This window comes from Oncorhynchus kisutch, linkage group LG15 (assembly GCF_002021735.2).
Source record: "Oncorhynchus kisutch isolate 150728-3 linkage group LG15, Okis_V2, whole genome shotgun sequence".
In the NCBI taxonomy this organism is placed as follows: domain Eukaryota; kingdom Metazoa; phylum Chordata; class Actinopteri; order Salmoniformes; family Salmonidae; genus Oncorhynchus; species Oncorhynchus kisutch.
In genome coordinates, this window is record NC_034188.2 from 60,969,608 (window position 1) to 60,995,966 (window position 26,359).

The following is a 26,359-nucleotide window of genomic DNA, read 5'->3' on the forward strand; positions in this document are numbered from 1 at the left end:
TCTCACAAGGGGTCTGAGGATTTCATCTCGGTACCTAATGGCAGTCAGGCTACCTCTGGCGAGCACATGGAGGGCTGTGCGGCCCCCCAAAGAAATGCCACCCCACACCATGACTGACCCACTGCCAAACCGGTCATGCTGGAGGATGTTGCAGGCAACCGAACGCTCTCCACGGCGTCTCCAGACTCTGTCACGTCTGTCACGTGCTCAGTGTGAACCTGCTTTCATCTGTGAAGAGCACAGGGTGCCAGTGGCGAATTTGCCAATCTTGGTGTTCTCTGGCAAATGCCAAACGTCCTGCATGGTGTTGGGCTGTAAGCACAACCCCCACCTGTGGACGTCGGGCACTCATACCACCCTCATGGAGTCTGTTTCTGACCATTTGAGCAGACACATGCACATTTGTGGCCTGCTGGATGTCATTTTGCAGGGCTCTGGCAGTGCTCCTCCTGCTCCTCCTTGCACAAAGGCGGAGGTAGCGGTCCTGCTGCTGGGTTGTTGCCCTCCTATGGCCTCCTCCACGTCTCCTGATGTACTGGCCTGTCTCCTGGTAGCGCCTCCATGCTCTGGACACTACGCTGACAGACACAGCAAACCTTCTTGCCACATCTCGCATTGATGTTCCATCCTGGATGAGCTGCACTACCTGAGCCACTTGTGTGGGTAGTAGACTCCGTCTCATGCTACCACTAGAGTGAAAGCACCGCCATCATTCATAAGTGACCAAAACATCAGCCAGGAAGCATAGGAACTGAGAAGTGGTCTGTGGTCCCCACCTGCAGAACCACTCCTTTATTGGGGGTGTCTTGCTAAATGCCTATAATTTCCACCTGTTGTCTATTCCATTTGCACAACAGCATGTGAAATGTATTGTCAATCAGTGTTGCTTCCTAAGTGGACATTTTGATTTCACAGAAGTGTGATTGACTTGGAGTTACATTGTGTTGTTTAAGTGTTCCCTTTATTTTTTTGAGCAGTGTATATATACTGTGGAACTACTCATGGCTGCAAACTTCTTGGATTGTCAACTCAAAGAAATATAGCTACTAAAACTATTTTTTTTAAATATTTGTTTTGACTATTTAACTTGTTTGCCATGTTGCTTCAGATATAAAACAAATCCGTGAACGATGAGTACTTTGTCAGTGTAACCGTATTTGTCGTCGGAAGATGAGGAATCATCTGACCAAAGAGCAGCGTGGTAAGTGTTCATGCTTACTTTATTTAAACTGAACACTAATAACAAAGGGAATCACCGAAACAGTCCTGTAAGGTGCAAAACACTAAACAGAAATTAACTACCCACAAAAACCATGTGGGAAAAGGCTACCTAAGTATGGTTCCCAATCAGGGACAGCTGTCTATCATTGTCTCTGATTGGGAACCATATTGTCATAGAGACAATGATAGACAGCTGTCCCTGATTGAGAACCATACCCGGCCAAAAACAAAGAAATACAAAAACATAGAAAAAGGAACACCCAAATCACACCTTGACCAAACCAAAAATAGAGACATAAAAAGCTCTAAGGTCAGGGTGTGACAGTCAGTATGCTATGAAGCCTTTGTTTATTTATATATACAGTAGAAGTCAGAAGTTTACACAAAATTAGGCTGGAGTCATTAAAACTCCTTTTTCAACCACTCCACACATTTCTTCTTAACAAACGATAGTTTTGGCATGTTGGTTAGAACATCTACTTTGTGCATGACACAAGTCATTTTTCCAACAATTGTTTGATTATTTCACTTATAATTCACTGTATCACAATTTCAGTGGGTCAGAAGTTTACATACACTAAGTTGACTGTGCCTTTAAACAGCTTGGAAAATTCCAGAAAATGATGTAATGTCTTTAGAAGCTTCTGATAGGCTAATTGACATAATTTGAGTCAATTGGAGGTGTACCTGTGGATGTATTTCAAGGCCTGCCTTCAGTCTCAGTGCCTCTTTGCTTGACATCACGGGAAAATCAAAAGAAATCAGTCAAGACCTCCACATGTAAACCTCCACAAGTCTGGTTAATCCTTGAGAGCAATTTCCAAATGCTTGAAGGTACCACATTCATCTGTACAAACAATAGTACGCAAGTATAAACACCATGGGACCACGCAGCCCTCATACTGCTCAGGAAGGAGACACATGCTGTCTCCTAGAGATGAACGTACTTTGGTGCGAAAAGTTAAAATCGATCCCAGAACAACAGCAAAGGACCTTGTGAAGATGCTGGATGAAACCAGTACAAAAGTATCTATATCCACAGTAAAACGAGTCCTATATCGACATAACCTGAAAGGCCGCTCAGCAAGGAAGAAGCCACTGCTCCAAACCCGCCATAAAAAAGCCAGACTACGGTTTGCAACTGCACATGGGGACAAAGATCATACTTTTTGGAGAAATGTCCTCCGGTCTGATGAAACAAAAATATAACATTTTGGCCAAAATGACCATTGTTATGTTTGGAGGAAAAAGGGGGAGGCTTGCAAGCCGAAGAACACCATCACAACCGTGAAGCACGGGGGTGGCAGCATCATGTTGTGGGGATGCTTTGCTGCGGAGGGACTGGTGCACTTCACAAAATAGATGGCTACATGAGGTAGGACAATTATGTGGATATATGGAAGCAACATCTCAAGACATCAATCAGGAAGTTAAAGCTTTGTCGCAAATGGGTCTTCCAAATGGACAATGACCCCAAGCATACTTCCAAAGTTGTGGCAAAATGGCTTAAGGACAACAAAGTCAAGGTATTGGAGTGGCCATCACAAAGCCCTGACCTCAATCCCATAGAAAATTTGTGGGCAGAACTGAAAAAGCATGTGCGAGCAAGAAGGCCTAGAAACCTGACTCAGTTACACCAGCTCTGTCAGGAGGAATGGACCAAAATTCACCCAACTTATTGTGGGAAGCTTGTGGAAGGCTACCTGACACGTTTGACCCAAGTTAAACAATTTAAAGGCAATGCTACCAAATACTAATTGAGTGTATGTAAACTTCTGACCCACTGGGAATGTGATGAAAGAAGTGAAAGCTGAAATAAATCATTCTCTCCACTATTTTTCTGACATTTAACATTCTTAAAATAAAGTGGTGATCCTAACTGACCTAAAACAGGGAATTTTTACTAGGATTGAATGTCAGGAATTGTGAAACTGAGTTTAAATGTATTTGGCTGAGGTGTATGTACACTTCCGACTTCAACTGTATATTTGTGTGTGTGTACTGCTTAATCATTATTAGGTTGTTACAGACATGTTTGGGTTTGGTCATCCTGTGTTTGTGTATGCAGTATAGTACACTACTGCAGACAGCGCTAGACATCCTCCTCAGCACCAGCATACAGATAGATGCCCATGCTGTCTCATGACTGCTTACCAAATGGCAAACTATTCCCTATGGCACTAATTTAGTCTATCTGCCTTATTGAACAAGCATGTTGCTGAAAAGTCTCGTGTCTGTCATTGCAGTTTAGTGCACTGACAGACTAGTAGAGTAATGACCGCCTGCGCCACGCCCCTTGTCTCAGCGCATCTAGAGGGCTGGAGAGAATACGAGAGAGAAGGGAGCGTGATAGCGAGGTGAGATGCTTGGTGCTTCCCTTGGAAGACCTGCATGTCAATGAGTGACGGCCAAATGGAAATCACTGCTAGAGACAGAAACCAGCTGCAGCTCGTGCTGCTCACACTTGCTCAATCAAAGAGCAACAAAGGGGTGGATGCTTCTTCTGCCGCTCAGGCGGGCCATCATACTACACATATCAGCACTGACACAGCCTATTGGAAAGCTGATACATGCAATTGCTAAACACTGCCACGGTTGACTGCATCCGACTTCAATTAAAGGTAAGTAGTTATTTGCCCAAAACATGTTTTAAAATCCCATAATGTGTTGTTCCGTCTCATTTAACAACAGCTGGGGTTATGTTGTCAGAAATTAATATGATCAAAACAAACGTTACGTTTGATTAGAATCACGGTGCTAATTGGGTGGTGGACGAAACTAAAGAGCATGACATGTGTGAGCGTGCTATGGCCCCCAATCAGATTTCTATGTGCCTCAGAAAGAGCTAATTTTCAGTATGTGACAAACTGCCCACAAGCAGGAGAATTCTATCTGGCTAGACAGCAGCGCCGTCCGTTCAGCACCACGGAGTTCAATCTGACTACTACCACCGCTATAGACTACCTAGCTAGCTGCTAGGAGATCCGAACCTGCGGCGCTGTTCATTCAGCACCACTGAATGTCGGACCCGACCTCATAGTTCATGCCAAAATCCAATTGATTCTACTCTCTCCAGTCTCTCCAGTAGGCCTATATGACATTCAACTAAAACTAAAGGATGACTTATTTATTCTGCAAAGGAAAATAAGTTGCTTGAGGTTTAAATGTTCTCATTCATAATGTTCCCCTCCCTGATTTGTCTCTTTCTGTGTAACATCACTACAGTCATGGAGCTGGAGCACTTTGACGAGCGGGAGAAAGCCCAGAGAAACACCCGCATAGGCTCCAGGAACAACGGGCTGCAGAGCCCCACTCGCAGCGCCCACTGTAGTCTGTACAGGACCCGGACACTGCAGTCTCTAGCCTCGGAGAAGAAGGCCAAAAAGGTCCGCTTTTATCGCAATGGAGACCGCTACTTCAAAGGGATTGTCTACGCTATTTCCCAGGACAGGTTCCGGTCTATAGAAGCCCTTTTGGCTGATCTGACCCGCTCCCTGTCAGATAATGTGAATATGCCCCAGGGGGTCCGGACCATCTACTCTATCGACGGGACCAAGAGAATATCCGGCATGGAGCAGCTGGAGGAAGGTAAGCTAACCCTTAACCAGAACCCGACCCTAAAGGTTGGGATGAGACAGTATTGATCAGCTAACCCTAAGGGATGGGACAGTATTGAGCAGCTAACCCTAAGGGTTGGGGTGAGACAGTATTGAGCAGCTAACCCTAAGGGTTGGGGTGAGACAGTATTGAGCAGCTAACCCTAAGGGTTGGGGTGAGACAGTATTGAGCAGCTAACCCTAAGGGATGGGACAGTATTGAGCAGCTAACCCTAAGGGATGGGATGAGACAGTATATAGCAGCTAACCCTAAGGGTTGGGGTGAGACAGTATTTAGCAGCTAACCCTAAGGGATGGGGTGAGACAGTATTTAGCAGCTAACCCTAAGGGTTGGGGTGAGACAGTATTGAGCAGCTAACCCTAAGGGTTGGGGTGAGACAGTATTGAGCAGCTAACCCTAAGGGTTGTGGTGAGACAGTATTGAGCAGCTAACCCTAAGGGATGGGACAGTATTGAGCAGCTAACCCTAAGGGATGGGATGAGACAGTATTTAGCAGCTAACCCTAAGGGATGGGGTGAGACAGTATTTAGCAGCTAACCCTAAGGGTTGGGGTGAGACCGTATTTAGCAGCTAACCCTAAGGGTTGGGGTGAGGCAGTATTTAGCAGCTAACCCTAAGGGTTGGGGTGAGACAGTATTTAGCAGCTAACCATAAGGGATGGGATGGGGCAGTATTTAGCAGCTAACCCTAAGGGATGGGACAGTATTGAGCAGCTAAGCCTAAGGGATGGGATGGGACAGTATTGAGCAGGTAACCCTAAGGGTTGGGATGGGACAGTATTGAGCAGCTAACCCCAAGGGATGGGATGGGACAGTATTGAGCAGGTAACCCTAAGGGATGGGACAATATTGAGCAGCTAACCCTAAGGGTTGGGATGGGACAGTATTGAGCAGCTAACCCTAAGGGATGGGATGGGACAGTATTGAGCAGCTAACCCTAAGGGATAGGATGGGACAATATTGAGCAGCTAACCCTAAGGGAGGGGACAGTATTGAGCAGCTAACCCTAAGGGTTGGGATGAGACAGTATTGAGCAGCTAACCCTAAGAGATGGGATTGAGACAGTATTTAGCAGCTAACCCTAAGGGATGGGACAGTATTGAGCAGCTAACCCTAAGGGATGGGATGAGACAGTATTTAGCAGCTAACCCTAAGGGTTGGGGTGAGACAGTATTGAGCAGCTAACCCTATGGGTTGGGATGAGACTGTATTGAGCAGCTAAGCCTAAGGGATGGGATGAGACCGTATTGAGCAGCTAACCCCAAGGGATGGGATGGGACAGTATTGAGCAGATAACCCTACGGGATGGGATGGGACAATATTGAGCAGCTAACCCTAAGGGATGGGACAGTATTGAGCAGCTAACCCTAAGGGATAGGATGAGACCGTATTGAGCAGCTAACCCCAAGTGATGGGATGGGACAGTATTGAGCAGCTAACCCTAAGGGATAGGATGGGACAGTATTGGGCAGCTAACCCTAAGGGATGGCACAATATTGAGCAGATAACCCTAAGGGATGGGACAATATTGAGCAGCTAACCCTAAGGGATGGGACAGTATTGAGCAGCTAACCCTAAGGGAGGGGACAGTATTGAGCAGCTAAACCTAAGGGTTGGGATGAGACAGTATTGAGCAGCTTACCCTAAGAGATGGGATGAGAAAGTATTGAGCAGCTAACCCTGAGGGATGGGATAATATAGTATTTAGCAGCTAACCCTAAGGGTTGGGATGAGACAGTATTTAGCAGCTAACCCTAAGGGATGGGACAGTATTGAGCAGCTTAGCCTACGGGATGGGATGAGACCGTATTGAGCAGCTAACGATAAGGGATGCGATGAGACAGTATTGAGCAGCTAACCCTAAGGGATGGGACAGTATTGAGCTGCTAACCCTAACTGAGGGGACAGTATTGAGCAGCTAACCCTAAGTGTTGGGGTGAGACAGTATTGAGCAGCTAACCCTAAGGGTTGGGATGAGACAGTATTTAGCAGCTAACCTTAAGGGATGGGATGAGACAGTATTTAGCAGTTAACCCTAAGGGATGGGACAGTATTGAGCAGCTAAGCCTAAGGGATGGGATGAGACAGTATTGAGCAGCTAACCCTAAGGGTTGGGGTGAGACAGTATTGAGCAGCTAACCATAAGGGATGGGATGGGGCAGTATTTAGCAGCTAACCCTAAGGGTTGGGGTGAGACAGTATTGAGAAGCTAACCCTAAGGGTTGGGGTGAGACAGTATTGAGCAGCTAACCCTAAGGGATGGGACAGTATTGAGCAGCTAACCCTAAGGGATGGGATGAGACAGTATATAGCAGCTAACCCTAAGGGTTGGGGTGAGACAGTATTTAGCAGCTAACCCTAAGGGATGGGGTGAGACAGTATTTAGCAGCTAACCCTAAGGGTTGGGGTGAGACCATATTTAGCAGCTAACCATAAGGGATGGGATGGGGCAGTATTTAGCAGCTAACCCTAAGGGATGGGACAGTATTGAGCAGCTAAGCCTAAGGGATGGGATGGGACAGTATTGAGCAGGTAACCCTAAGGGTTGGGATGGGACAGTATTGAGCAGCTAACCCCAAGGGATGGGATGGGACAGTATTGAGCAGGTAACCCTAATGGATTGGACAGTATTGAGCTGCTAACCCTAACTGAGGGGACAGTATTGAGCAGCTAACCCTAAGTGTTGGGGTGAGACAGTATTGAGCAGCTAACCCTAAGGGTTGGGATGAGACAGTATTTAGCAGCTAACCTTAAGGGATGGGATGAGACAGTATTTAGCAGTTAACCCTAAGGGATGGGACAGTATTGAGCAGCTAAGCCTAAGGGATGGGATGAGACAGTATTGAGCAGCTAACCCTAAGGGTTGGGGTAAGACAGTATTTAGCAGCTAACCATAAGGGATGGGATGGGGCAGTATTTAGCAACTAACCCTAAGGGATGGGACAGTATTGAGCAGCTAACCCTAAGGGTTGGGGTGAGACAGTATTGAGCAGCTAACCCTAAGGGTTGGGGTGAGACAGTATTGAGCAGCTAACCCTAAGGGATGGGACAGTATTGAGCAGCTAACCCTAAGGGATGGGATGAGACAGTATATAGGAGCTAACCCTAAGGGTTGGGGTGAGACAGTATTTAGCAGCTAACCCTAAGGGATGGGGTGAGACAGTATTTAGCAGCTAACCCTAAGGGTTGGGGTGAGACCGTATTTAGCAGCTAACCATAAGGGATGGGATGGGGCAGTATTTAGCAGCTAACCCTAAGGGATGGGACAGTATTGAGCAGCTAAGCCTAAGGGATGGGATGGGACAGTATTGAGCAGGTAACCCTAAGGGTTGGGATGGGACAGTATTGAGCAGCTAACCCCAAGGGATGGGATGGGACAGTATTGAGCAGGTTACCCTAATGGATTGGACAGTATTGAGCTGCTAACCCTAACTGAGGGGACAGTATTGAGCAGCTAACCCTAAGTGTTGGGGTGAGACAGTATTGAGCAGCTAACCCTAAGGGTTGGGATGAGACAGTATTTAGCAGCTAACCTTAAGGGATGGGATGAGACAGTATTTAGCAGTTAACCCTAAGGGATGGGACAGTATTGAGCAGCTAAGCCTAAGGGATGGGATGAGACAGTATTGAGCAGCTAACCCTAAGGGTTGGGGTAAGACAGTATTTAGCAGCTAACCATAAGGGATGGGATGGGGCAGTATTTAGCAGCTAACCCTAAGGGATGGGACAGTATTGAGCAGCTAACCCTAAGGGTTGGGGTGAGACAGTATTGAGCAGCTAACCCTAAGGGATGGGACAGTATTGAGCAGCTAACCCTAAGGGATGGGATGAGACAGTATATAGCAGCTAACCCTAAGGGTTGGGGTGAGACAGTATTTAGCAGCTAACCCTAAGGGATGGGGTGAGACAGTATTTAGCAGCTAACCCTAAGGGTTGGGGTGAGACCGTATTTAGCAGCTAACCATAAGGGATGGGATGGGGCAGTATTTAGCAGCTAACCCTAAGGGATGGGACAGTATTGAGCAGGTAACCCTAAGGGTTGGGATGGGACAGTATTGAGCAGCTAACCCCAAGGGATGGGATGGGACAGTATTGAGCAGGTAACCCTAAGGGATGGGACAATATTGAGCAGCTAACCCTAAGGGAGGGGACAGTATTGAGCAGGTAACCCTAAGGGTTGGGATGGGACAGTATTGAGCAGCTAACCCTAAGGGATGGGATGGGACAGTATTGAGCAGCTAACCCTAAGGGATAGGATGGGACAATATTGAGCAGCTAACCCTAAGGGAGGGGACAGTATTGAGCAGCTAACCCTAAGGTTTGGGATGAGACAGTATTGAGCAGCTAACCCTAAGAGATGGGATGAGACAGTATTTGGCAGCTAACCCTAAGGGTTGGATTGAGACAGTATTTAGCAGCTAACCCTAAGGGATGGGACAGTATTGAGCAGCTAACCCTATGGGTTGGAATTAGACTGTATTGAGCAGCTAAGCCTAAGGGATGGGATGAGACCATATTGAGCAGCTAACCCGAAGGGATGGGATGGGACAATATTGAGCAGCTAACCCTAAGGGATGGGACAGTATTGAGCAGCTAACCCTAAGGGATAGGATGAGACCGTATTGAGCAGCTAACCCCAAGTGATGGGATGGGACAGTATTGAGCAGCTAACCCTAAGGGATAGGATGGGACAGTATTGGGCAGCTAACCCTAAGGGATGGGACAGTTTTGAGCAGCTAACCCTAAGGGATAGGATGGGACAGTATTGGGCAGCTAACCCTAAGGGATGGCACAATATTGAGCAGATAACCCTAAGGGATGGGACAATATTGAGCAGCTAACCCTAAGGGATGGGACAGTATTGAGCAGCTAACCCTAAGGGAGGGGACAGTATTGAGCAGCTAAACCTAAGGGTTGGGATGAGACAGTATTGAGCAGCTTACCCTAAGAGATGGGATGAGAAAGTATTGAGCAGCTAACCCTGAGGGATGGGATAATATAGTATTTAGCAGCTAACCCTAAGGGTTGGGATGAGACAGTATTTAGCAGCTAACCCTAAGGGATGGGACAGTATTGAGCAGCTTAGCCTAAGGGATGGGATGAGACCGTATTGAGCAGCTAACGATAAGGGATGCGATGAGACAGTATTGAGCAGCTAACCCTAAGGGATGGGACAGTATTGAGCTGCTAACCCTAACTGAGGGGACAGTATTGAGCAGCTAACCCTAAGTGTTGGGGTGAGACAGTATTGAGCAGCTAACCCTAAGGGTTGGGATGAGACAGTATTTAGCAGCTAACCTTAAGGGATGGGATGAGACAGTATTTAGCAGTTAACCCTAAGGGATGGGACAGTATTGAGCAGCTAAGCCTAAGGGATGGGATGAGACAGTATTGAGCAGCTAACCCTAAGGGATGAGACGGTATTGAGCAGCTAACCCTAACGGAGGGGACAGTATTGAGCAGCGAACCCTAAGGGTTGGGATGAGACAGTATTTAGCAGCTAACCCAAAGTGTTGGGATGAGTCAGTATTTAGCAGCTAACCCTAAGGGAGGGGACAGTATTGAGCAGCTAACCCTAAGGGTTGGGATGAGACAGCATTGAGCAGCTAACCCTGAGGGATGGGATGAGACAGTATTGAGCAGCTAAACCTAAGGGATAGGATGAGACAGTATTGAGCAGCTAACCCTAAGGGTTGGGATGAGACATTATTGAGCAGCTAACCCTGAGGGATGGGATGAGACAGTATTTAGCAGCTAACCCTAAGGGTTGGGATGAGACAGTATTTAGCAGCTAACCCTAAGGGTTGGGGTGAGACAGTATTTGGCAGCTAACCCTAAGGGTTGGATTGAGACAGTATTTAGCAGCTAACCCTAAGGGATGAGACAGTATTGAGCAGCTAACCCTAAGGGATGGGGTGAGACCGTATTTAGCAGCTAGCCCTAAGGGTTGGATTGAGACAGTATTGAGCAGCTAACCCTAAGGGTTGGGGTGAGACAGTATTGAGCAGCTAACCCTAAGGGTTGGGTTGAGACTGTATTGAGCAGCTAAGCCTAAGGGATGGGATGAGACCGTATTGAGCAGCTAACCCCAAGGGATGGGATGGGACAGTATTGAGCAGGTAACCCTAAGGGATGGGATGGGACAATATTGAGCAGCTAACCCTAAGGGATGGGACAGTATTGAGCAGCTAACCCTAAGAGATGGGATGAGACCGTATTGAGCAGCTAACCCCAAGTGATGGGATGGGACAGTATTGAGCAGCTAACCCTAAGGGATGGGATGGGATGGGACAGTATTGAGCAGCTAACCCTAAGGGATAGGATGGGACAGTATTGAGCAGCTAACCCTAAGGGATAGGATGGGACAGTATTGGGCAGCTAACCCTAAGGGATAGGATGGGACAGTATTGGGCAGCTAACCCTAAGGGATGGCACAATATTGAGCAGATAACCCTAAGGGATGGGACAATATTGAGCAGCTAACCCTAAGGGATGGGACAGTATTGAGCAGCTAACCCTAAGGGAGTAGACAGTATTGAGCAGTTAAACCTAAGGGTTGGGATGAGACAGTATTGAGCAGCTTACCCTAAGAGATGGGATGAGAAAGTATTGAGCAGCTAACCCTAAGGGTTGGGATGAGACAGCATTGAGCAGCTAACCCTGAGGGATGGGATAATATAGTATTTAGCAGCTAACCCTAAGGGTTGGGATGAGACAGTATTTAGCAGCTAACCCTAAGGGATGGGACAGTATTGAGCAGCTTAGCCTACGGGATGGGATGAGACCGTATTGAGCAGCTAACGATAAGGGATGGGATGAGACAGTATTGAGCAGCTAACCCTAAGGGATGGGACAGTATTGAGCTGCTAACCCTAACTGAGGGGACAGTATTGAGCAGCTAACCCTAAGTGTTGGGGTGAGACAGTATTGAGCAGCTAAGCCTAAGGGATGGGATGAGACAGTATTGAGCAGCTAACCCTAAGGGATGAGACAGTATTGAGCAGCTAACCCTAAGGGATGGGACAGTATTGAGCAGCTAACCCTAAGGGTTGGGATGAGACAGTATTTAGCAGCTAACCCAAAGTGTTGGGATGAGTCAGTATTTAGCAGCTAAACCTAAGGGATGGGATGAGACAGTATTGAGCAGCTAACCCTAAGGGTTGGGATGAGACAGTATTGAGCAGCTAACCCTAAGGGTTGGGATGAGACAGCATTGAGCAGCTAACCCTGAGGGATGGGATGAGACAGTATTGAGCAGCTAAACCTAAGGGATGGGATGAGACAGTATTGAGCAGCTAACCCTAAGGGTTGGGATGAGACAGTATTGAGCAGCTAACCCTAAGGGATGGGATGAGACAGTATTGAGCAGCTAAACCTAAGGGATGGGATGAGACAGTATTGAGCAGCTAACCCTAAGGGTTGGGATGAGACATTATTGAGCAGCTAACCCTGAGGGATGGGATGAGACAGTATTTAGCAGCTAACCCTAAGGGTTGGGATGAGACAGTATTGAGCAGCTAACCCTAAGGGTTGGGATGAGACAGTATTTAGCAGCTAACCCTAAGGGATGGGATGAGACAGTATTTAGCAGCTAACCCTAAGGGATGGGACAGTATTGAGCAGCTAACCCTAAGGGTTGGGATGAGACAGTATTTAGCATCTAAGCCTAAGGGATGGGATGAGACAGTATTGAGCAGCTAACCATAAGGGATGGGATGGGACACTTTTGTGCAGCTAACTCTAAGGGAATGGACAGTATTGAGCAGCTAATCCTAAGGGATGGGACAGTATTGAGTAGCTAATCCTAAGGGATGGGACAGTATTGAGCAGCTAACCCTAAGGGTTGGGACAGTAGAAGTCTGAGAACAAATTAAGTTGTGCCTTTTTCTAGGTTTCCCACTGTACAATGAGTGACCTGCTCCAGTTGGCCTATATAGTAGGCATATAGTATATTTCCAATATGTCTGTAAACTCTATAATCTAAATGTCAATAGCTTTGTCATTATGTGGTGCATTGAGTGATGTGACTCTATGGTTACTGTGACCATGTAGGCCTATCTCTGTGTGTTGCCTATCTGCAGGAGAGAGCTATGTGTGTGGCTCCATAGAGTCATACAAGAAGCTGGACTACACTAAGAATGTCAACCCCAGCTGGTCAGTTGGGGTGAAGACAGCTGTGGCTGCCTCTGCACGTGGCCCCCCATCCCTGGGCAGTGCCAAGGCTGGGGCCCCGGAGACCAGGGAGAGTAAGGACTTCATTCGGCCCAAACTGGTCACCATAATCCGCAGCGGGGTGAAGCCTCGTAAGGCCATCCGCATCCTCCTCAACAAGAAGACTGCCCACTCCTTTGAACAGGTTCTCTCTGACATTACAGACGCCATCAAGCTGGACTCTGGGGTTGTCAAGAGACTGTACACCGTGGACGGGAAGCTGGTGGGTTATGAATTACGGTTATACTAGTGAATTTACTGCCTGGTTCTCAGGCTTAGCTTCCCCCACAGACTCAGAGGGATGGGCTATAAGGCAATTAGAGTTAGAAGTAGGTTTCTGGGACTCAGTCTGCTGTCTTATCATCCTTTATTAACCCAGTCATTAGGCGTTTCAGGAGCACAGTTTCACTGAGACATTTTCACAATGAATGACCTTTCAATATTTTTGAGGTATAGCCTTTATGACCAGATGACTATATGGTTTAAATCCCATGAACACAGACCTTTAACACAGAGTCCTGAATACAGGATTACTGGAGAGAGTAAAAAGGAGAAGTGATTCAGAGAGGCAAGTAGAGTTGGGAATCATGATGTTTAGTTGCGGTATGCCTATTAATAGTCCGTCTCTCCTCTTTTATATTGGTTCTATCAAAGAAACTCTGATGTAGTTTTTCTTTTTTCTCTCCTGGACGGTTTCTATGGTGATCTGGTTGCTAAGGAACAGCCTCTGCGGCAGAGTGGTGCAGTGGGAATGTTGTCTGTGTGTGGCTCAGTGTTTAAGAACAGTGTTTATGTCAGTGCTATCGAGGAAGGCTAGAGAATGGTGTAAGGTACTCGTATGGCCCAGACATGACCGGAGATAGTAGCTGTATATTCCATCATCAATATCATGCAGATGAAATGCATTCAGGGATTCATCTGTAATGTCTGTCTCATTAATAATGATGGTAGAATTAGAAAGTATTGACAAGAGTTCTCCAGTCACACACTTCAGGTACAATATCATTGTTTCTCCAGTTGATGATTTATGAGGCTTAATATGCTCTCTGTGCTACTAAGTGAGACTAATGGATTTCAGGGTTGGGCCATACAGTAAAGTTCTATACAGTGGGTATCAGGGTTGGGCTACAAAGTACAGTTCAATATAGATGGTATCAGGGTTGGACCATACTGTACACTTCTATACAGTGGGTATCAGGGTTGGGCTAAAAAGTATAGTTCTATACAGTTGGTATCAGGGTTGGGCTATAGAGAATAGTTCTATACAGTGGGTATCAGGGTTGGGCTATACAGTCCAGTTCTGTACAGTGGGTATCAGGGTTGGGCTATACAGTACAGTTCTATCCAGTGGGTAACAGGGAAGGGCTATACAGTATAGTTGTATACAGGTGGTATCAGGGTTGGGCTATACAGTCAGATCTAGAAATTGAGTTACAGGGTTGGGCTATAGAGTACAGTTCTACACAGTTGGTATCAGGGTTGAACCATACAGTACAGTTCTATACAGTAAGTAACAGGTTTGGGCTATACAGTCCAGTTCTGTACAGTGGGTATCAGGGTTGGGCTATAGAGTACAGTTCTACACAGTTGGTATCAGGGTTGAACCATACAGTACAGTTCTATACAGTAAGTAACAGGTTTGGGATGAGCAGCTATTTTATCAGTGGGTAAAATTGTTGTGCTATTCTGTACAGTTATATACAGTTGGTAACAGGGTTGGACCATACAGTACAGTTCTATACAGTGGGTATCAGGGTTGGGCTATACAGTGCACTTCAAGACAGTGGGTGACAGAGTTGGGCTACAGAGTACAGTTCTATATAGTGGGTTTCAGGGTTGGACCATACAGTGCACTTCAAGACAGTGGGTGACAGAGTTGGGCTATAGAGTACAGTTATATACAGTGGGTATCAGGGTTGGACCGTACTGTACAGTTCTATACAGTAAGTAACAGGTTTGGGCTATAAAGTACAGTTCTTTACAGTGTGTAACTAGGTTGGGTTATAGAGTACAGTTCTTTACAGTGTGTAACTAGGTTGGGTTATAGAGTACAGTTCTATACAGTGGGTATCAGGGTTGGACCATACAGTACACTTCTATATAGTGTTTATCAGAGTTGGTCTATAATGTACAGTTCTATACTGATTTAATTAGCCATTCGCAGTTTCCCTGTACTGTCCGTGTGTACTTAGACTTGCATGGCTTAATCTTTGAGACAAGTATATGGTACTGGCAGGATCAACCAGGTAGCCACTCACAACATAGAGGTTGTACCTTCTATTCAGTGGGTATCAGTTTTGGGCTATACAGTACAGTTCTATCCAGTGGGTATCAGGGTTGGACCATACAGTACAGTTCTATCCAGTGGGTATCAGGGTTGGACCATACAGTACAGTTCTATCCAGTGGGTATCAGGGTTGGACCATACAGTACAGTTCTATACAGTGGGTTTCACAGTTGGACCATACAGTACAGTTCTATACAGTGGGTATCAGGGTTGGGCCATACAGTACAGTTCTATCCAGTGGGTATCAGGGTTGGACCATACAGTACAGTTCTATCCAGTGGGTATCAGGGTTGGACCATACAGTACAGTTCTATACAGTGGGTTTCACAGTTGGAACATACAGTACAGTTCTATACAGTGGGTATCAGGGTTGGGCCATACAGTACAGTTCTATACAGTGGGTTTCACGGTTGGACCATACAGTACAGTTCTGTACCGTGGGTATCAGGGTTGGACCATACAGTACAGTTCTGTACCGTGGGTATCGGGGTTGGGCTATACAGTACAGTTCTACACAGTGGGGGTCAGGGTTGGGCTAAAAAGTACCTGACCTGTTGACGTGATCTGTCTGAGGTGAAAATACAACAACTTACAGCTGAGAATCCTGGACTAACGTGAGTACTGTCAGCAGAGTGGTGAATGGAGCTTTGCTTCATGTAGTGTAGTGTTGCTAAGTGTCTGACTCCACAGTAACTGTGTGTTAGGGAGCTGCTACAGAACAGTAATGGAGCCACGTACAGTTGTGCTGACTTCCCGTCTGAAGCCATTCATAATTCATCTCCTCCACTGCAGCTGCAGGCTGTGTCCCAAATGACACCCTATTCCCAATATAGTGCACTACTTTCCATTTGGGATGCAGTTGTAGTAATATAGCAGCCAGCTGGAACTTCTCAGTGCTTCATAAACACCCAGTGTGATTTACATACTGGTTATAAGCTAATTTCAGACATTGATTAGAGTTACATTGACATTCTGTTACTGATTGCTACTGTAATCATATTCAACCTGATGACTACTTGTACATGTTATTGATATGAATACATTCCCTCTCCCCGCCACACGCATCTCTGATAATGGACATTCCTGCTTGACATACTGTAGCAGTCTGTCTAATGTCGCTCAATAATGAATGAACAGATCTAAGACAGATACTAGCCTCTCTCTGAAACAGTCAGTAGCCTGAAACAGCTTGCCAATAGCCAATTTCTTTAAACATTACGTTTAAGTAATTTAGCAGACACTCTTAACTGGGTTTAAGTGACTTGCTTGAGGGCACATCAACTGATTTTTCAGCTAGTCTGCTCCGGGATTCGAACCAGCAACCTTTTGGTTAATGGCCAAACGCTGTTATCCACCCGACAGCCTCTCAGTAGCTTGTTTCTTGTACAGCCTGTCAGTAGCTGGTCTCTGAAAAAGTCTGTCTCTGAAACCACCTGTCTCTGGAAGAGCCTGTCTCTGAGTAGGAGGCATTTAATTCCAGTGCTAATGTTGTAGCTATGAGTCAGTATTTTTCTTGTACATGCATTAAGGCTGTTGGCCTATATGACTGTATGGGAGGAGGAAGGAGGAGAAGGTTGGTGAGGGTGAAGACGGGGAGCAGGAAAGGAGGTGGGGAGGGGGGATCATGGAGAGAGGAGAAGGGATATGGGGGAGGGGTGAGGAGGTGGGAGAAGTGGGGAGTGGAGAGAGAGGAGAGGGTGAGGCTGGGAGGGTGATAGCAGGAATGGGGAGAGATGGTGAGGAGAGCGTGTGAAGACTAGTTGTTTGTGGTGTCCTTGTTCCAGGTGACTGACAGTGTCTGGCTGTCTGTCTGTTCCAGGTGACATGCCTTCAGGACTTCTTTGGTGACGATGACATCTTTATGGCCTGTGGTCCAGAGAAGTTTCGCTACCAAGATGACTTCCTCTTAGATGAGAGTGGTGAGATAATTATAATAACAGTACCATAACATTGAAATGAGAATTTCCTTGGAATTAGTGTGTGTGTGTACTGTAGATGTTTATGTGTGTGTGTGTGTATCTGACAGTGTCCTCTCCCTCCAGAGTGTAGGGTGGTGAAGTCGACGTCATATGGTCGGATCTCCTCTCTGCTAGGACGCTACTCACCCAGAGGAGGAGGCTCACCCAGAGGAGGAGGCTCACGCCGAAGCTCAGGCTCAGGTATGGCCCTGTGAGTGTGTGTGTTTTTGTGCATGCATAAGTAATTAATCTGCAGAATCAACAACTTTTTTAGCAATGTATTTGTCCTTCTTATCAGCAACCAACTGAGTGAGGAGTGTTTTTCTCTAACCTCTAACCTCTTGTGTCTGTACTGTAGCCAATGGGACGGTAGGCAGTCAGCTGTCGACTCCTCGATCTGGGAAGTCCCCCAGCCCCTCTCCTACCAGTCCTGCCAGCCTCCGACGACACAGGGTAGGACCAAACAATGCTTTACTAATATAATCACAACGCTTTAACATAAGCCTAGATTCAATCAGATCAAGCGTTAACCGGTGGTAGCCGGCACCCACATAGCTAATGTTTTGGGCGGTGTCGGAGGTATAACGGAGCTGTCAAATCGGTGAGCTGCTGCTCTTGATCATTGTCACAAAGCCACACCCATCCCACTCCCATTAGAAGTTCAGAACGAGAAAGTGTAGTCTATAGCCTACAATTTGAAAATCATTCAAATCATTATTAAAAAATAATTCGGATTTATATCAGCCTAATCAAGGTATAGATTACACGTCACATTCCAGTGTTTGAACTTGTAAACAAGGCTGCATTGGATTTCTCTTAATGCGACTCTGTGCAGCCAATGGCAATGTTCGCTTTAGATATAATTCCAGGAGCATGTGGATTTCACAGCTCTAAAGCAGTTCCACCTCCGACACCTTCAAAACAACGCTATGTGGATGTGGGCTAAAATGGATCTGATTGAACAGAGCCCATAGCCTCCTATAGATAGTCACCTATAGACGCTCCCTATATTTATATTTAGTCCCCTATATTTATTTCATTTTTTAAATTTAACTAGGCAAGTCAGTTAAGAACAAATTCCTATTCACAATGACGGCCTAGGAACAGTGGGTTAACTGCCTTGTTCAGGGGCAGAACGACAGATTTTTTACTTGTCAGCTCGTAGATTTGATCTCGCAACCTTTCAGTTACTGGCTCAACGCTCTAACCACTAGGCTTACTGCTGCCCGCTATATATAGTCCCCCATAGATATGCTCCTATATATAGTCCCCTATAGATAGTCCCCTATTGATAGCCCCCTTTATATAGTCCCCTATTGATAGCCCCCTTTATATAGTCCCCTATTGATAGCCCCTATATATATATATCCCCCTTTATATAGTTCCCTATTGATAGCCCCTATATATATCCCCCTATTGATAGTCCCCTTTAGATAGTCCCCTGTATATAGTCCCCTATTGATATTCCCCTATATATAGTCCCCCGTAGATGCCCCCCTATATATAGTCCCCTTTAGATAGTCCCCTATAGATGGCCCCCTATATATATTCCCCTTTAGATAGTCCCCTATATATATCCCCCTATATATATTCCCCTTTAGATAGTCCCCTATATATATCCCCCTATATATAGTCCCCTTTAGATAGTCCCCTATATATATCCCCCTATATATATTCCCCTTTAGATAGTCCCCTATATATATCCCCCTATATATATTCCCCTTTAGATAGTCCCCTATATATATCCCCCTATATATAGTCCCCTATAGATGCCCAAACTGTCCAAATTAATGTGTTCAAAAAGCATTTATGATCTCTCTGTGCCTTAGGGGTCCCAACACAGTGGCTCATCTCTGTCTCTAGCCTCCACCAAGGTGTGTAGCTCCATGGATGAGGGAGATGGAGCAGGAAGTGAAGGTAGTAGAGAGGACGTACTGTATACATGTTTAAGGGCAGCTTTTCCATTGAGCATGCTCTAGAAGGCATTGGATAGGTCTCAAATTGCAGCCTATTCCCTTTATAGTGAACTGTAAGTAAAAGTAGTGCACTGTATAGGGGATAGGGTGCCTATTGTACAGAGACTTAGGACTAGGTGCAATCCGTCTCATGGAAGTTCAGCACTATAGCGTGACTGACATTTGAAGGCAATGTTCCCACGTTCAAGGAGACTGAATTTACGGTAAACGCTGAATTTGTCGGCTCAATTGGAAATTACTTTTACGTTTATATTGGGCTATAGCGCTGATCTTCCGTAATACAGATTGAATCTAGCTCTTATTAATCTGGGGACTGTGGAGTGGAGAGTGCAGTAGCAGACATGACCGAACTCTCCTGCTTGCCTGGTTTGATAGCGGAGCTGAACCTGCTGAGTGATGAATGTCCCTCCGTCCCTCCGTCCATCGCTGAGAGGTACAAGGTGGGGAGGACTTTAGGTGACGGTACCTTTGCTGTTGTCAGAGAGTGTGTGGAGAGATGTACGGGCAGAGAATACGCCCTGAAGATCATCAACAAAGTCAAATGTAGGGGAAAGGTGAGAACTACTCCTGTTTTGGCCCAGTTATACCGAAAGGGAATTGCAGAGCTCTCTTTTTGTGGGTGTATCTTAGAAATATGTCACATTCGCTAATAGCCTATCCAGCAAGATCTCAAAGCTGGCTAGTGAGACCCTACCTCTATATTAGTATTATTATATTATTATTACCTGCACTACAGTACTATTAAGCTACTATTAACATCTGTAACCTGACCGTTCCTTGATGTTATTCCCCAGGAACACATGATCCAGAACGAGGTGTCCATCCTCCGTCGTGTCAAACATCCCAACATTGTCCTGCTGATCGAGGAAATGGACACCTACAGCGAGCTTTACCTGGTCATGGAGCTGGTCAAGGTGAGTTGACAGAACAGTTAGACGAACAGAATAGATTTGGAGACAGGTTTAGAGAGGGAAACAGAGGACAGGGCATAGACAGTCCGGAGCTTAGACCGCTACACCAGACTCGGACAAGCTGGTCAAGATGGTCATAGATTACACCCTGTTATGGATAGAGTCATGCAGGTCAACACTGTTCATTACAACGCTTCGTGTTGTGAGGTGTAATGTGTGTATGGTCCACAGGGGGGTGACCTATTTGATTCCATCACCTCCTCGAATAAATATACAGAGAGAGATGCAAGTGGGATGATTTATAACCTGGCCAGTGCCATCAAGTACCTGCACAGCCTCAACATCGTACACAGAGACATCAAACCTGAGAACCTGCTGGTGAGTGTGTGTGTACATGATGTTTTTGAGTGTTTGTTTATTTATGTTTATACACTACCGGTCAAACGTTTTAGAACACCTACTCATTCAAGGGCTTTTCTTTATTTTTACATTGTGGAATAATAGTGAAGACATCAAAACTATGAAATAACACATATGGAAACATGTAGTAACCAAAAAAAAGTGTTAAACAAATTAAAATATATTTTATATTTGAGATTCTTCAAAGTAGCCACCCTTTGCCTTGATAACAGCTTTGCACACTCTTGGCATTATCTCAACCAGCTTCACCTGGAATGCTTTTCCAACAGTCTTGAAGGAGTTCCCACATATACTGAGCACTTGGCTGCTTTTCCTTCACTCTGTGGTCTGACTCATCCCAAACCATCTCAATTTGTTTCATTTTGGGGGATTGTGGAGGCCAGGTCATCTAATGCAGCACTCCATCACTCTCCTTCTTGGTCAAGTAGCCCTTACGCAGCCTGGAGGTGTGTTGGGTCATTGTCCTGTTGAAAAACAAATGATAATCCCACTAAGCCCAAACCAGATGGGATGGCATATCGCTGCAGAATGCTGGTTAAGTGTGCCTTGAATTCAAAGTAAATCACAGACAGTGTCACCAGCAAAGCACCCCCACACCATAATATCTCCTCCTCCATGCTTCACGGTGGGAAATACACATGCGGAGATCATCCGCTCACCCACACCGCGTCTCACAAAGACATGAACCAAAAATCTCCAATTTGGACTCTAGACCAAATGACAAATTTCCACCGGTCTAATGTCCATTGCTTGTGTTTCTTGGCCCAAGCAAGTCTCTTCTTCTTAATGTTGTCAGGTTGTATAAAGTCAGGCACAGGAAGGCAGAGATGAGTGAAACAACACACTTTACTCGACAGCACAAAGTAAACCATTTACAAAGTGCTAAAAGAACGGTTGCCACAAAAACATGGGTGCTAAACAGCACCCGGTACAAACCAGCCGGAACATTCCGACCTGAACAAATAACAATCACACACTAAGAAATGGGGGAAACAGAGGGTTAAATACATGACCAGTAATTGGGAAATGAAAACCAGGTGTGTGGAAAAACAAGACAAAACAAATGGAAAATAACAAATGGTTCAGCGATGGCTAGAAGACCAGTGACGTCGACCGCCGAACACCACCCGAACAAGGAGAGGCATCAAAGTTGTGACATTAGTAGTGGTTTCTTTGCAGCAATTCGACCATGAAGGCCTGATTCATACAGTCTCCTCTGAACAGTTACTTGAACTCTGTGAAGCAGAATCATAACTCTAATGAACTTACTCTGCAGCAGAGGTAACACTGGGTCTTCCTTTCCTGGGCGGTCCTCATGAGAGCCAGTTTCATCATATCGCTTGATGGTTTTTGGGACTGCACTTGAAGAAACTTACCAAATAGGGCTATCTTCTGCCAAGAGTGTGCAAAGCTGTCATCAATGCAAAGGGTGGCTATTTGAAGAATCTCAAATATAAAATATTTGTTTAACACTTTTTTGGTTACTACATGATTCCATATGTGTTATTTCGTGGTTTTGATGTCTTCACTATTATTCTACAGAGTAGAACATGGTAAAAATAAAGAAAAACCCTTGAATGAGTAAAACTATATATAGCCGGGATTCAATGCAAGGTGTGGTATAATGCGGCACACCACTCAATGCACCTTTTAAATGCCTGAAGTTCAGGAAAATCGCATTTATGGTAAACGCTACACATGTCGACTCAACCATGAATTAAATGAATCTGTAACGATTCACTGTGTGTCCCAGGTGTATGAGCATCAGGATGGTAGCAAGTCTCTGAAGTTGGGAGACTTTGGCTTGGCTAGCCTGGTGGATGGACTCCTCTACCTGGTCTGTGGCACCCCCACCTATGTAGCACCTGAGATCATCGCTGAGACAGGGTACGTCTATGTGTGACAGGTGTGTGACAAGGGTTTGTGTGTTGTCCTCTGACAGGAGTGTGTATTCTCTGACAGGTGTGTGTGTGTGTTGTCCTCTGACAGGAGTGTGTATTCTCTGACAGGTGTGTGTGTGTGTTGTCCCCTGACAGGAGTGTGTATTCTCTGACAGGTGTGTGTGTGTTATCCTCTGACAGGAGTGTGTATTCTCTGACAGGTGTGTGTGTTGTCCTCTGACAGGAGTGTGTATTCTCTGACAGGTGTGTGTGTGTGTGTTGTCCTCTGACAGGAGTGTGTATTCTCTGACAGGTGTGTGTGTGTGTTGTCCTCTGACAGGAGTGTGTATTCTCTGACAGGTGTGTGTGTGTGTTGTCCTCTGACAGGAGTGTGTATTCTCTGACAGGTGTGTGTGTGTGTTGTCCTCTGACAGGAGTGTGTATTCTCTGACAGGTGTGTGTGTGTGTTGTCCTCTGACAGGAGTGTGTATTCTCTGACAGGTGTGTGTGTGTGTTGTCCTCTGACAGGTACGGGCTGAAGGTTGATATCTGGGCAGCTGGAGTAATCACATACATTCTGCTGTGTGGCTTCCCTCCCTTCAGTGGGTCTGTAGTGCTCTATGATACCTTGTCATAGGCCGTGATTAAATCCCAGGCACTCTCTAGCTCAATGCACTAGACTACCGACAATATGCTGTTTAAAGGCATTTTCCCAGACATTTGTGGAGATCACATTCATAGGACAAGCTTCTCATGTTGGCTGAAGCGTAAATGACCTTTTAAAGTCAGTTTTAGTCTGCTGCGCTATAACGCGCCTTGCATTGAATCCCGGCCATAGTATTTCAGCATACCCAGATAGACGATAACATTATAATGCTGATGATGATAATGACATGAGACTTGCTGTTATTTTTGTCAAGGAGCAGTGAGGACCAGGAGATTCTGTTGGACCAGATTCTAACGGGACAACTAGACTTCCCTTCACCGTCCTGGGACAACATGTCTGTCACTGCTAAGGTTGGTCTATGGTTTAATCCCTTCACTTAGTAACAAAACATTTTAATAAAAATTAAATAATGAACAAGCTGTTTGATTGGGTTACTGTAGGAGCTGATCACAGGGATGCTGCAGGTGAAGGTGGAACAGAGATACACAGCTCTGCAGGTTCTGGATCACCCCTGGATCAATGTGAGTAACTAGAACTTAGTACTTAGAACATACATATGGTAGGTGTGTGTGTGTGTTGGTTGACCAGGTTCTGTTTGCGTTCCAGGATGATGGGCGATTAGTGAACGACCAGCAGCTCTCTGTGGCTGGGAAGATTAAGAAACACTTCAACACTGGTCCTAAAGCCTGCAGCACCACTGCTGGAGTGTCTGTTATCACAGTAAGGATCCCTCTTAGTCATTCTTACTCAAGGCTGTGTAGGTGTTTAGGACTGTTCCGAATGTGTACAGCCCCAAACATTAGGTTCTTCACATGTAACTCTGACATCTAATGCATGTCCTCTTCTACCTCATCCCCCTCTCTCCCTCTTCTCTCTCTCTTTGCCCCTCTCTCCCCCTATCTCTCTCTCTTTGTTTTCTTTCTCCCTCTCTCACCCCCTTCTCTCCCCCCCTCTCTTCTCTCCTCCCTCTCTCTCAGACCACCCCTCTTGATAAGGAGCGGCAGGTTTTCAGACTAAGACACCAGCAGGGTGTGAGGTTGAAGCCCCGCCCCTGCCTCCAGCCCCATCCCCAACCAACTGGCTTCCCCACTAGCGCCAGTCAAAGCTCCACCCACAGATCCAACAACCCTGCTCTTTCTCCCGCTGATTTCACTTCAGAGTCAGAAGATTACTCCCCCAGCCCCTCCCCCACCTCCCATAGCTCTGCTGACACCGTCCGCTCCCCCACCTCGCCCTTCTAGACGTCTAGACCCCGAGGGAAGAGAGAGGGGAGAAAGGAGAGAAAGGAAAGAGAACGAGGAAGGACAGGGTGCATGTATCCCTGTACTAACACTAGCCCATGTCCCTGTATTCACGACGACAGTCTGTCAAGATGCCTGCCAATTACTTAAACATTGATTTGCCATTCCGGCTACATTGTCAGTTAACCCTAAGATTCACTGGGGTCAGAGCCATTCACAGAAATCAGTTAGGGTGGGGTTAGGGTTAAAGGTTAGAGGTTAGGGTCAAGGTTAAAAGGTGTATTCTGGATGGGTTCTGCTCTGGCCCTGAGAGATTACTAAGGCAGAGAATCTGTATCTGCTTATCTTTTCTGAGACACCACACAGACATACAGTAGTTAAGCCATTTTTCAGGAAACACTGACTCGTCCGCTGAAGTCTCCTGGTGGAGATGAGTACTGCAGGGCAACCAACCTGCTAACACAACAACTATGTAAACCTACAGATCAAAATCTTCCATTTAACTTGACGGGACCTCATATGCCCTGAATAGGGCATCTTAAGTATTTCTGTGATTAAACATACATTTTGAAAAATAATAATGATAATAATAATGACTTTGGGTCCTTGAAAAGCACTATATAAATTCAAAAACATTTATTATTAATTTAGAAAATGTTTGCATCCAGTCAGTTATCTATTTCAGTGAAGTGATATAGCATCCAATTCATTACAACTTGTTCAGAAAAACACTTCCAAGTGAAAAGATGTAATCTAAGAGTCAGAACATTCAATAAGACATGCTGTATAACACCTGTCATGTAAAGATATAATGTATGTATACTGAAACGCCACATGTAAAGTGTTGGTCCCATGTTACATGAGCTGAAATAAAAGATCACAGAAATGTTCTATATGCATAAAAAGCGTATTTCTCTAAAATGTTGTTGCCAAATTTGTTTACCACCCTGTTAGTGAGCATTTCTCCTTTGGCAATATAATCCATCCACCTGACAGTTGTGGCATATCAAGAAGCTGATTAAACAGCGTGATCATTACACAGGCACACCTTGTGCTGGGGACAATAAAAGGCCACTCCTAAATGTGCAGTTTTGCCACACAACACAATGCCACAGATGGCTCAAGTTGATGGAGCGTGCAATTGGCATGCTGACTGCAGAAATGTCCACCAGAGCTGTTGCCAGATAATTGAATGTTCATTTCTCTACAATAAGATGCCTCCAATGTAAATTTAGAGAATTTGGCAGTACGTCTAACTGGCCAGCCCAGGACCTCCACATACAGCTTCTTCACCTGCAGGATTGTCTGAGACCATCTGATGAAACCGAGGAGTATTTCTGTCTCTAATAAAGCCCTTTTATGGGGAAAAACTCATTCTGATTGGCTGGGCCTTGCTCCCCAGTGGGTGGGCCTATGCCCTCCCAGGCCCAACCATGGCTGCGTCCCTGCCCAGTCATCTATCTATCTATCTAGCGTTAAGGTATTCTCCAGTTCTTGGTGCTGCTGGAGATATATTACACACTTTACAGAGGACCAGAGAGGGGAGCTGGAAGCTATCCGGGCATTCTGCTATACCATACGGATTGGTAGATGGAATATACACTGCTCAAAAAATAAAGGGAACACTTAAACAACACAATGTAACTCCAAGTCAATCACACTTCTGTGAAATCAAACTGTCCACTTAGGAAGCAACACTGATTGACAATACATTTCACATGCTGTTGTGCAAATGGAATAGACAACAGGTGGAAATTATAGGCAACTAGCAAGACACCCCCAATAAAGGAGTGGTTCTGCAGGTGATAACCACAGACAACTTCTCAGTTCCTATGCTTCCTGGCTGATGTTTTGGTCACTTTTGAATGCTGCTTTCACTCTAGTGGTATCATGAGACCGAGTCTACAACCCACACAAGTGGCTCAGGTAGTGCAGCTCATCCAGGATGGCACATCAATGCGAGCTGTGGC

At 45.7% G+C, this 26,359-nt stretch overlaps 1 protein-coding gene across 2 annotated transcripts; it reads left to right on the plus strand.

The window, feature by feature from the left end:
- The first annotated feature begins 3,373 nt into the window (after positions 1-3,373).
- LOC109904819 (serine/threonine-protein kinase DCLK1) lies at positions 3,374-25,280 on the plus strand. 2 transcript variants are annotated; one of them, XM_031790695.1, is made up of 16 exons: positions 3,374-3,842; positions 4,447-4,809; positions 12,920-13,272; positions 17,156-17,255; positions 17,379-17,495; positions 17,653-17,747; positions 19,124-19,211; positions 19,646-19,824; positions 20,065-20,184; positions 20,413-20,559; positions 22,355-22,488; positions 23,010-23,087; positions 23,408-23,498; positions 23,589-23,669; positions 23,755-23,868; positions 24,126-25,280. In XM_031790695.1, the coding sequence occupies exons 2-16, from the start codon at positions 4,449-4,451 to the stop codon at positions 24,387-24,389; spliced, it is 2,322 nt and encodes a 773-aa protein (XP_031646555.1). In that variant the 5' UTR covers positions 3,374-3,842; positions 4,447-4,448; the 3' UTR covers positions 24,390-25,280. The 2 variants fall into 2 exon arrangements, with proteins under 2 accessions (XP_031646555.1, XP_031646554.1); XM_031790694.1 differs by having other exon boundaries at positions 3,375-3,842; positions 23,402-23,498.
- The last annotated feature ends 1,079 nt before the right edge of the window (positions 25,281-26,359 follow it).

Coding starts and splice junctions, on each gene's coding strand:
- LOC109904819 (XM_031790694.1), top strand. CDS start 4,449: ATGGAGCTGGAGCACTTTGACGAGCGGGAGAAAGCCCAGAGAAACACC. Junction 17,748..19,123: donor CCAGCCTCCGACGACACAGG/GTAGGACCAAAC, acceptor TCTGTGCCTTAG/GGGTCCCAACACAGTGGCTC. Junction 23,499..23,588: donor ACATGTCTGTCACTGCTAAG/GTTGGTCTATGG, acceptor GGGTTACTGTAG/GAGCTGATCACAGGGATGCT.